The 11,329-nt window shown below is 41.6% G+C and overlaps 2 protein-coding genes across 3 annotated transcripts in view; both read right to left on the bottom strand.

Annotated features, from left to right (window-relative positions):
* Positions 1–4,970: 4,970 nt before the first annotated feature.
* hyal1 (hyaluronidase 1) lies at positions 4,971–8,843 on the bottom strand. Of its 2 annotated transcripts, none has more exons than XM_079265652.1 (4): positions 8,742–8,843; positions 7,044–7,954; positions 6,861–6,950; positions 4,971–6,208 (listed from the first exon to the last, which is right to left on the bottom strand). In XM_079265652.1, exons 2-4 carry the CDS (start codon positions 7,950–7,952, stop codon positions 5,882–5,884), a joined length of 1,326 nt encoding a protein of 441 aa, XP_079121778.1. In that variant the 5' UTR covers positions 7,953–7,954; positions 8,742–8,843; the 3' UTR covers positions 4,971–5,881. The 2 variants fall into 2 exon arrangements, with proteins under 2 accessions (XP_079121778.1, XP_079121779.1); XM_079265653.1 differs by having other exon boundaries at positions 6,010–6,208; positions 6,820–6,950.
* Positions 8,844–9,984: 1,141 nt separating this feature from the next.
* The window catches only part of hyal2a (hyaluronidase 2a), a 5,204-nt gene continuing 3,859 nt past the window's right edge, over positions 9,985–11,329 (bottom strand). The window contains exon 4 of the mRNA XM_079266380.1: positions 9,985–11,096. Coding sequence (XP_079122506.1) covers positions 10,704–11,096 — 393 coding nt within the window. The 3' untranslated portion in view covers positions 9,985–10,703. The remainder of the gene's footprint in view (positions 11,097–11,329) is intronic.

The raw sequence follows: 11,329 nt of genomic DNA on the forward strand, positions 1-11,329 counted from the left end.
AATAATAATAACTACAAGTCATTATTAGTATTCTGTATTAAACTGAGTCTGGTATCCAATCAGCAAGTTCCCCGCTGAGCTGACCAGAGTGACACAGCAGTCTCCACTCTCATAACAAAAGCATTTTTCTTCTGAGATCCACTTCATTACCCAGACTAATATGGAGCAAAATGTTTATTCAAATGAGCAAAGTTCAAATCCTTCAAAATGAATGAAGAAAATGCTGAAATGGATTATATGCTTGCAGGAAGAAAAAAAAAATCATTTTTGAATTAATTACAAACTGAAAGGGCGTCTGGGTTGAGAAAAAAAAAAAAAAAAACTCATTCTCTTTCCATTTCCTTCGTTACTGTCTCATTAGCTTGCATTTATCTAGTCACATAATCTGTCACCACCCAATGCCATCAATATGTGTCCATGAAACAGAAGGATAATTGCATTTTATCATGATCAACATGACCACGGCAAGCATTGCGAGCCACTGATTTGGCCATTGTTTTAAGGAAAAGGCTCACGTGAGCATTTGATTGGCCGCTGCCGGAGGAAAGACCTTCCCTTAGCGAATGATTGGGCAGTGTCATTTTCCACCTGAACGGCTCCAGGGGGCACACACATGCAGTTATTGTGTGACTGTGGCAGGAGCCACCTTTGTGTCACCAGAGTGCGTGTGAATGGGAGTTGCTCTGAAATGGTAGGCCTATTCTCCGAGCTCCGATTGGGTCTTGATGTTGGGGGGGGGTTGCTGCCCGTCTCAGGATAAGTCACATGGGACAGTCTGTCAGGTCACCTCTCATCAGGAGGCATACCGCAGAGAAAGCAAATCCTCAACAGCAATAACACACGGTCACTAAAACACACTGTGATCTGTTATTTATCTTTGCACATCCCTACAATCTGATATATCTGCAAATGTATTGATAACCATCAGCTTGTCTGCATCCGTTCATTGCATCGACGCACTCCTGCAGGATGTGGTCCGACTGCTGCTGGTAGTGATCCTGCCGGTCCACAAGTCGCTTCTAAGTGCAGACATTTCAGACCTCCGTCTCTTCAGACATATAGGACACTGTGACCTCCCTCACACTTCGCCTCTTCTGCCTTTTCATGTCACGTCTCCGATGCCCTGCTCTGATTTCATTTACGCACATGGGAGATGTGATAAAAAGTGATTCAAGGACCCTTCTTCGTCGGCCTCCACCCCCTATTCACTCACAATCAGGAGCTGTAAGTGTGAATTAGCGGCTTGTTATTCTTGCTCTTACAAAAAAAGTGCAGCTTACCATCTAACAGATGCATAGAAATGATCATGTGGCGGTGCTTTTCATAAAATCTTTTTACTTAAACTGTCAAATTTCATTAGGGTTACAAGAATATTTCAACATTTTGGCAAAAAGAAAATAAATCCGCCTCCCAGCCCCTCTAAAGCTCACAAATCAACATTTATACGTTTAATCTGTACAAAAACCAGCAGAGTCTTCAAGACGTCACTTCCAAGAAATAGTTTGGCACATAATCACTTGGTACCAGTTTAGGATGAAACAAGGGCGACTGTAGGGTGACGCCAAATAGTCGACTGATTCAATCTCACAGTTGAATCGTCACAGGGACGGAAAATGTGGTAAATAAACAAAAGGCTCATTTATAAATAACAACACGGTTATTTCAAAATCAAAGAATAGGCCTGAATTTAGTATTCTGAGCACTCAAATAAGAACGCAGTACAATCAGAGTGCTCGATATGTTTTTTCATTTTCTAAAATCATCTGGGGGAGGCCCATAGAAACAGCTGTTTGTGCTTCTCTCTCCTGTTGACTGTCTCTTAGCGTCCCTGTTGTTTCCCTTCCGTCTGTGCACAATGAGGAAAATGGATTTAGGACCGAAAGTTGGCAAGCAGGACAAGAAACCGTGTCCGTGACTATTTCTCTTTAGACACATGAAGTTCAAACAAGGGGGATAAATGAGACATGATTTGACGATCAGTTGATTGTAGGCCAATCATACTCCACTATATAAGGTCCCCTAGTCGACTGATATGAAACAGGAACCAAACAGCGATCTCCACTTTGTGGCTCAATAACATCATTTTTTTGTCCTTGACAGAGCCAGGCTAAGAGTTTCCCTGTTTCCAGTCTTTGAGTGAAGCTAAGCTAACCATCTACTGTTGTAGCTGCATATTTAGCGCACAGACATGAGAGTGACATCGATATTCATACCAAACTCTCAGCAAGAAAGCAAACAAGTGAATGTCGAACTACTCCTTTGAGTTACACATTTAATATCCCGATCGACGCACGCGACGTTTGGTGACATGTACGCACATCAATCATGCAAACAAGTGCACATCAGATCTTTAAGAAACCTGATCAGAGAGTCGGAATCCTCTGAAGGACAAAGACCCAGAGCGTGACAAAACAGTTATTAAACCAGGAGCAAGCGAGACGATCTCTAGACCGAGCAGCAGGGAAAGAGGAGACGTGACCATGGAGGGGTGACAGAGAGAGACGCCAAAATGAAGAAATGCAGAGATGAGAGGATAGCGAACTAGAGGGCCTTGTGTCAAATTCACCGTGTTATATACATTTTACAGCAGTTTATATTTCAACCTGTTGTAACATGTCAAGTACAAGTTTTGCTTTTGGCCGTTCATGGGCTAAATGTGCAAACACAGGGGGAACATTTTAACTGACATTTTGAATATGATTTTAATACTGCAAACAAAACTAAAACTTTAATAAACCCAAGCCGATTAAAACACATCATTATTATAATTCCTGCTCTGTATTTGGACAGAGGGAGTTGGATTTTAAGCCGCCTGGGTGAAGACAATAATAATAATAATAATAATAACGAACAAACTGACAAGCAGCATTTAATGTCAATCAGTACGAGAGCCTTGTTGTGTATTTATTCCTGCCATTATCACGTAATGGCAGGTAAATACGGTGTTTTAGCTTCGACATTAAATTCTGTCCTCGGTCTTTTGGAAGCCAATTGAGCAGTTTGTCTGGTTCAAGAAACCAAACAATCAACACCAAAGACTAAAATTACATTTAAAAAAAAAGCTCACCAGCTGCATATGTGAAAAAAAGATGTCCGTCTCCTGCTTATTTCCTCACAATCCAGCAAGTGATGATAAAGCCGGAAGTAGGAAACAGCGGGGCCTCGTGGGAGTCGGTCCTCCGGGGACAGAGGAAGGAAATGACTACCAACGACACCAGTTTGGAGCAGCGGTGGCCATCAGATAAAGACAACATTGTACACACCACTTGTAAATCAATCGAGGTCACCTTGTGCTCTCTCTGTGTTACAGCATCGTGAACACTTCAGCGGCTGCAGACTCGGGGTGGAACGTTACCAGAACCTGACATACAGAGTTAAATATGTTTATTGCTCTACTACGGTGATTTGACTCTTCTTGTGATTAATATCAACAGCCAGAGCTCTGACCTTGATGTCGCCTACAGCTCTTCTAGTTCGCTGTCCAACAGCGCCACCTGCTGGTCATGTGGATTACATCTGGTGTTTACTAAACTGGCAAACAAAACAGCTGGTCCTTTACTTTAGTAGTTTGAGTCCTATAATATGTATTTTTGGATAACGTCTGTGCATCTGTAAAGTATGAAGCTTTGACAGTATAATATGTCACACTGAAATGTAGTATAGCAGGCATAAAGGAGCATAAAGTAGCAGTCAAGCCTAAACTCAAAACCACTGAGGGGCGGGGCATAACAGGCTGAGGTTAATTGACGCGCTAGTATCGTTAATGTCGAGTAGCTAGTTAACCCCAAATAACAAGAGTGAAGCTTCTGCATCTTTGTCTTTGATGCAACAGTTGTTGATCACTGTTCATGGTCTTCAACATGTTACATGCAAGAATCCACAAATCTCCATGAAGCCAAACTACACATTACTAGAAAAACAACGCAGCGTTTACCTTGCAACATGTGACGGTGCTCTTCCTCCGTGCAGCAACACCTGCCTGAGTGAGAGTTCCTACCTTTATTGTGTTCATGACCCAAAGCTCCTACCGGACACAGAACTCAAGATGCGGCTCCTACTGTGGTAAATACCATGGTAACTACAAATACCACAAATACAACTTTAGTATTGTATATGAGTAAATGTACTTTTACTTTCCACCACTGGTTGTTTTGGACTCAGAATGACGAGGTTTTTTTTTGCAATTGCCAAGACATCAAAGCTAGTCCTTGTGGTACCAGTATTGAAACCACTAACTCCTGTGATTATATACAGACCATGTTAACTGTTTGAGATTCTGAAATGCACTCAAAGCAAACATTCACACACATTATTCATTGGAAACATCATTCAAAACTAAAAGCCTGAGCGTCATTTGCTTAACTCTGCCACTGAAATGCCACACACTCAATTATCATTACCCTATCAACACCTGGAACCAAATAGATCTCTTAGAAATCAGAGCTTGAACACCATATGATTCAGGTTTGCTCTTTGGTGTGTAACAAGGGAGGCACATTTCGGATCAGAGGAAGACGTGTGCAGTATACTGTTAACAGTACAAAACGTTCATGTCATCTTCAGTGTAGGTACTTAAGTACTTGTGTCTGATACTGTTTTGAGTACCGGTATATGAGTATTGAGAGTAAACACATTGGTTTGTTTGTCAAGGGCTCTTTTGAAGAGTGTGCAGTTGGCAAGTGGAAAGATCTATTTCTTTGGAATTTGTGTTCAAAGTTGTGATGCAACATTTTTGGATACGTTTATATAGTTTTGAATGAAGTGTTTACTTTTGCATTAAAAAAATGACGTTATGCATTATATATGTTTTTGGTTTTGTGTGTAGAGAGAGGAGAGAGAGGAGAGCGCCCTAGTTTCAGAAATTGTGGTTTAGCAATTTCAAAAAAACTGTAAGTTGAGTTTACGTGATAACTAAACTCCCATCAATGGTGACATGAAAGACATCCCCCAGACACACTTTAATACTGAAATACTCTTTATTATTTGAGAAATATGTTCCACAAACAAAAGAATTTACTACTTAACAATCATTGTAAACAATCCAGAATCTATGAATCTGCAAATATTGGTCATTTCAAAAGTTCAACTTGCTGGACAAAAGATGTCTTCTACTTCACTGTAAAGTCCGTTCTCACTGTGAGTTACAATAACCATACTACCATATATTTAGTATGCCAGAAAAAGATTTTGATACATGATATGTCAACGGAATTATGACAGAAATACCAGGAAGTCTGACTACATCCAGTCGTATTTCGCAGTATGCAAGTCATCATGCTTTCGTAGCTATTCTGACCCACAGTCCTTTGCCATGTTATGAGGATGTAGTGTGTCACAGTTGAATGCAAACTGCATGCAACAGTGTGCACTTTGTAAGGGCAGCTGCAGTATGTACTAAAAGTAAAAAGAAAAAGTATGCGATTTGCGTTGCAGCTTCTGTGTTTGTGTACTGGAGGTTTCACGTTTCCACATCACACTTGTGTAAGTTGACCCGAAATCCTGCTCTAAGTACACAAATTCAACTTTTAATGTTAGCATGGACAAACTTCTTCAGTGTTTTCTAGTGTCAAACCCTGCACACACAGCATACTGCACAGTGAAGCTCAAACATCATAGTGAAGTAACAAGAAGCTGAACTTTGAGTGGAGGGGGACTTTGAGAGTGAAATCTCACACAGTTTTAGGCTGATATCTGCAACTCTGATGGTAAAACCATCAGACACATTTTATGCAATTAAACAACATTCCTTAATTAGTATAGTATTACATCATTAGTCTGCTTAAATTGTTAAATGGGGATTTATTCTAAATCATCTCCGATGTAAATCAAGGAAAAGGTATTCGTGAAGAAAACACAAACATTCTCCCTCCAGCAAAGTCTTTTATCCTTGAATTGGTTTGGAGCAGCTCTCACCGGCCCACCCTGGGTAACACTTGCACTGAAACTCGGACTTCAAGAACGTTACCTCGCGTGTTCTCATCTGTCCTAGAACTCTGTAGCTCTGCCGTCTGCCTGGTTTCTTCTCAGACACCACCTTCCACGCGGCAGCTTCCAGGTGGAGGTAGACCTTCGAGGTCGGGTTCCTCCTCTGGCATCTTCCCTGAGAGGAACAAATGGTCTGGCTGCAAAGAACGGCCGCCGCCGTTACGTTCACCAGGTAAGGACCCAGAGTGTCATCGATGTAGGATCTGATAGTATTACAAATGACCTAAAAGAAGGAAAGAAGCAAGTGTGAGGAAATGATTTAGCCTTAAAAAAAAAGAAAAAACGATACATTTGTGTTCCATGTTTAAAAGGTGCATATATTCAGTAGGAGTGCCATTGGATGGGATTTGCTGACAATAAAAGAGATACTGAATAATGCCAGAAGAACAATTCTAACGCATGAACTACAACAATAAAGTAATGCACAATTCAAATAGTTTTAAAGAAGCTTTTTTTTAAACTCTGATGAAGGAGGTAAATATCCAAAACATATTGGTAAAATAAAATGTACTAAAAGGGGTCAAGTTGCTGTTCTTGTTTTTAAATTGTCTAACTGTAAGAACACACACCATCAGAATTAAAACATGTCACACAGCTCTGCTCCAGTACACTAAGCTTCAGGTTTATGTCTTTTTTTTTTGGTTTATCTTGCCCTCAACAAAACAACATCACCATCAATTTTTCAAAACATTTTTCAGAAAATACTCTTGATCAATAAAGTGAAATATACACGATCATAAACACAGAACGTGTAGGCAGGTATTGAAACATACTGCGTGCATGGTTTCATGGTATTTCATGGTATCAGAACCAAGAAAGTGAAGAGCGGATCACCTTGACAGCCATCCAGTCGATCTCGGTAACTGTTGGCCTACCTGAGATTTGGAGAAGGCATGGTCGCCCCAAAGCACCACCCCGGCAGATCCTAAAGCAGCACTCTCTCCGATGGTGTACACCAGGTGCTCCTGCAGGAGGACAACACAAGAGGTTAGACAGAACGTTCACACCAAACCGCGACAATCCCAAAAGTGCGTGGAGTTAAAACATCTGCCACTTGCCTGAGAGAGGAAATCTAACGTGTATGTGTAAACGATGCGAGCGTACGGGAACACAGGCGGTGCTGATGGAGTCAGCCGAGCTCCTGCTCTCATGGCCTCCAGGATGCGGTGGTGGGTGTAGAGGAGCACCTCTCTGTCGAGGTGTCGCAGCTCCAGAGTGAGGTAGATGTCAGGATAAAGAGCAGAGGAGATGTTCCACAACCACGACAGCTCGTCGTTGTTCTTCAGCTCTGCAGGGGGACACTCCCCCGTGTAGTTTGTGCTTTTGTTATTGTAGTAGTTGTAGCAGTTGGGAAAACCATAATAACCCCACAGCCCATTTGGTCTCTCTTGCTGCCCGAGTTTCAGCGTTTCCTCCATGAACTTCCTCCCAGCTTTCTCAAACTCCACCCGAGCGGCAGCGTCGACCTGCGCAGGGCTCCAGTCGGGATGCCTGGACCTCACCAGCGCTTTTGATCCCACCCAGTACACCTGCTTAGTGTCCCAGTTTCTCTCCCATACAGGTCTCCAGCTCTCCCAGTCCACCACAGCCAGACCCTGAAAATCCCCGTCAGGGATCCAGGTGCGGATATTTTCAGAGGCCACTCCGAGGTGTTCATCGAGACTGGCGTTCTGCGGCACCCCGCCATTGACAGCCACAGCTTGACTGGAGTACCTGGGATACAGGCCGAGCTTTTCAGAGTAAAAGATGGTTATGTTTTCGCCCATAAAGGTCTGGTTCTTGTTCTGGACGATGCTGAACGTGCCCAAGTCGAGGTCCACACCATATTGAGAGAGACAGCTGGCAGTCGGAGCGTTCCACACAGTGAGGAAAGGCACATGGGAAAAAGGTGATGTTGCAAACTGCAGCCCTGAAACAAGGCTGATCAGGTTTAAGAAAAGCGGCACCTCATGATGAAAGGAACTCATCCCTGCAAAAAAAAAGGAAAACACAGCACTGCTGATTTCCAGGAGTACAGAAACAAGCAGTAGCTTCTCTGTTTGGACCAGTAACTTTGTTGTCCTGTTCATGTCAGTCAAATCAATGACTTTTTAACTTACTTTTTGTTAAGATCTTAAATCATTTTACCATTATTTGTGAATTAAATGAAACAATTTGTGATAAGTAAGCTAACTAATTGTTTGCGTAATTTGTATCAATGTGATGTTAACAAAGTTAGCTGGCTTCTCCTGCAGGCGAAGGTGGCTATGCAATTTACTATATTAAAATGTGTGTGCTTGAACTGCCACCATGACTATATTACACAAAGGATAACTATTGACTGTGTCATAACATAGGAATAAAGCTTCAATTTTGTTTTACTGTTGTCTGTTGTCACTTTTTGTGTGTCTCTGTGGTCTTTGCTGTGAATTGAGTAACAAAGAGAAGGAGAAAGGGTGTAGGTTCCATTCCAGGAGCCAATCAAATCATTGGGCGGTTAGTATCATGACAGGATATTGCAAAATTACCGCAAACACATTTTTCAAGTTGTGATGCAACTGATGTTTGTAAGATCAAAACGCAAGGCAAATCAGCGGGTGTTGTTTTTTTCAGAATCTGTATAAGTTAGCTTTTGACTTTACATGTTATTTATTTGTCTAAAAATCCAGCATGGTTTCCCAGATAACCACAAATGTTGATGTGGTGAAGCTACATGGAATTAAAGCATTCATGTAGTGTGACACAATGATCTTGGACGAAATGACAAACTAACTTACCTATTTAACAACTGGATGAGGAATTCGCTTTGCGAGAATACTTTGTGGTCTGAACGTGAAGGGAAAATCCAGCAGCAGTCTCATGATCTGAATGACACATACATGAGAAAGGAATGGGGATGGAACAAAAGTGAGCACTTTCAACCAACCAATCAGAAGCGAGCAAATGTTTTCAAACAACCAGTCAGTCGGGTGCACAGAATCCCTGCCAGCCAATTACAGGAATGCAAATCATTTTAAGGAGCAGATTTAAAGTTACAGGCAAATTAAAAGTCTGAACACTGTTTTCAGTTTGTTTGAAAAAAATAAAAAAGTAGCTGAAAATAAGCAGTTTACTGAAGAGACTTGACCTGGAAAGGCAATATAGTTGTACTCTAAATAGCTGTCAAGCAAGCCATAATGAACTCTTCCTCCTGCCAATTAAAATGTATGCCTTGCTCGACTCTTAAAAGCAGTAAAAATAACTCTTGGCTTAACGGCACCCTACAATTACATGGGGAAGGGGTATGAGGCAGCAGCCTGCAAAATGTGTCCCTCCCTGAGCACTCGCTGGCTTTGCCTCCCTTCGTGGACAAAGACAATTTGCCTCCCCTTAATGGACAATGATGACATGTTTCCCCCCCAGATGCTTGTCTTTTATTGACTGCAAACAGCAGAGCCAAACCTCTGTTATCTGAATACCAAATTCAGTTCGAGGATGGATTTTAAAAGGCTATTACTCATCGAAACAGCATTAAATGGTATAAATCTATGATTTACTTGTAGGCTATGAAGCATCCAGACCCCTCAGGTCATCTGGGACAAGCAGTGTTCCCAGTATCAGTATCAAAACCAAGCAAGGTGAAGCAGCGTTTACTTTCTATGCTCAGCATCTGTAGAACAAGCTTCCTGAACACCTGAGCTCTGATGACACCGGCGGCTCGTTTAAATCAGGGCTTAAAACATTTACGGTGGCTTTTCAATAAATTGGACACATACTGTTCGCTTTCATTTTAAAAAGCAATTTATTCCTAATTTTTAACCACTTATCCGTTTGTCCTAATTTTCTGTTTGTGTTTTCATTGCCTTATAATGCAGTTTTCATGGTTTATTAAAGTCTTGTGTTTAATATATTTGTATGCCTCTGTAAAGCACTTTACGTTACCTTGTGTATGAACCGCCCTCTATAATATAAATTGCCTTGCCTTCAAAGTTGTCTCTCCGCTCTACAGTGTTATGTCAATCTTAAAAGAAATTACACATGGACATAAACAAAGTTTATTTACTTGGACAAAAGTCAAAGTTGAGAAAACAGCATAAAAAGAGCATGTAAGGTCATGTAAGTGAAATTGTGGAACATACAAAGTGTCAGCATTTGCTTTTTAGATTCAGATGTAAAATAGCTTCTGAAATACAGAAAATACTTTTTTAAGAGAAAACTAGTAGTCATGTTTTGGACACAAAGATAAGAAAATATCATACAAAACACCTAAAAATACATTCAAATAAATAGTAATACTGTGATTGCCTCCAGAAAAACATCAGATGTCAGAGGTCATGTTGAAAAAAGATCAGGCACTTCAAATTCATTGTGCTATTACCAGACTTAAGTGCATATATTCCACCTTCACCACACACCTGCTGACATACATTAACTTGTTCCTCACATTCCCAACAAATGTCCTCTCTATGAGAAACATGGAATTCGACACCTTGGGAAACAGTGACCGAGAGGAAACAGAGCAAAATGTAAACAAGGTAATTTCCAGCGAGCCCTCAATTGTGTAAAAAAAAGATTAAAAGTTCTTCAACAAATATAACGTTGCAATTCCCACAGTGTTTCTTTCACAATTTCACTTTGTGTCATTCATATTTTACAGCAATTAAAAGAAGAAAAAAAAGGACACTCCTCACATGTTCATCTCGTATGCTCCAGTATTTAGACGTATGAAACGCAGCCGTATCTACAGTATGCATGGTGTGTTAACAGAGGAGCAGAGAGACAATCAGTAAGATGACACATTGCAGTGCCGACGCCGTGATTTGAGATGCCGCCCCTCTTTGGTGCAGAGGGTCAGTCTGATCGCAGCCCTCTCCCTGATAGCCGCTGTAGCACTGGCACTGAAACTGGGTTCGAAAGCTTCTCTTCTCTTCTTCGCCGAGCTCACCGACGACCGCCGTCTTACCGCGCTGCCTGACGATAGCGTGGCTGACGGGGTTCAGATGCAGGTAAACGTGGCTGTCTGGATTTTGGCGCAGGCAGCGGCCGTGAGAAGCGCACAGCGTCTGGCTGCATAGCTCTGCTGCCGTGGAGACGTTGAGGAGGTATTGACTCAGCGGACCCCGCAGATACGAATCCAGGTCAGAGCAGCTGTTCTGGAGAGGACAAAAGGAAAAGAAACAAAAAACAGTCATCACTCACTTCAAGATTCACAATAAGACAGGTCTGCACTTTAACCACAGGTCGGCCTTTAACACAAAGCCTGTGTTTAAACATACATTGATCAGGGGTGTGACTTTTAAAGTATTTCTACAGCTTTCTGTGTAACATTCAGTGGTAGAAGAAGTATTTAAGGCCCTCTTTCAGAAAGCCTCACCCTGAAATCTGA

The sequence above is a fragment of the Melanostigma gelatinosum genome (genome assembly GCF_949748355.1).
Source record: "Melanostigma gelatinosum genome assembly, chromosome: 3".
Lineage (NCBI taxonomy): Eukaryota > Metazoa > Chordata > Actinopteri > Perciformes > Zoarcidae > Melanostigma > Melanostigma gelatinosum.

What these genes read in the sequence shown, in the direction of transcription:
- hyal1 (XM_079265652.1), bottom strand. Translation starts at nt 7,952, where the DNA reads ATGAGTTCCTTTCATCATGAGGTGCCGCTTTTCTTAAACCTGATCAGC. An exon ending in CGTTAGATTTCCTCTCTCAG is followed by an intron (nt 6,951 to 7,043) that starts GCAAGTGGCAGA and finishes GTCCTCCTGCAG; the next exon opens with GAGCACCTGGTGTACACCAT. An exon ending in ATGCCTTCTCCAAATCTCAG is followed by an intron (nt 6,209 to 6,860) that starts GTAGGCCAACAG and finishes TCCTTCTTTTAG; the next exon opens with GTCATTTGTAATACTATCAG.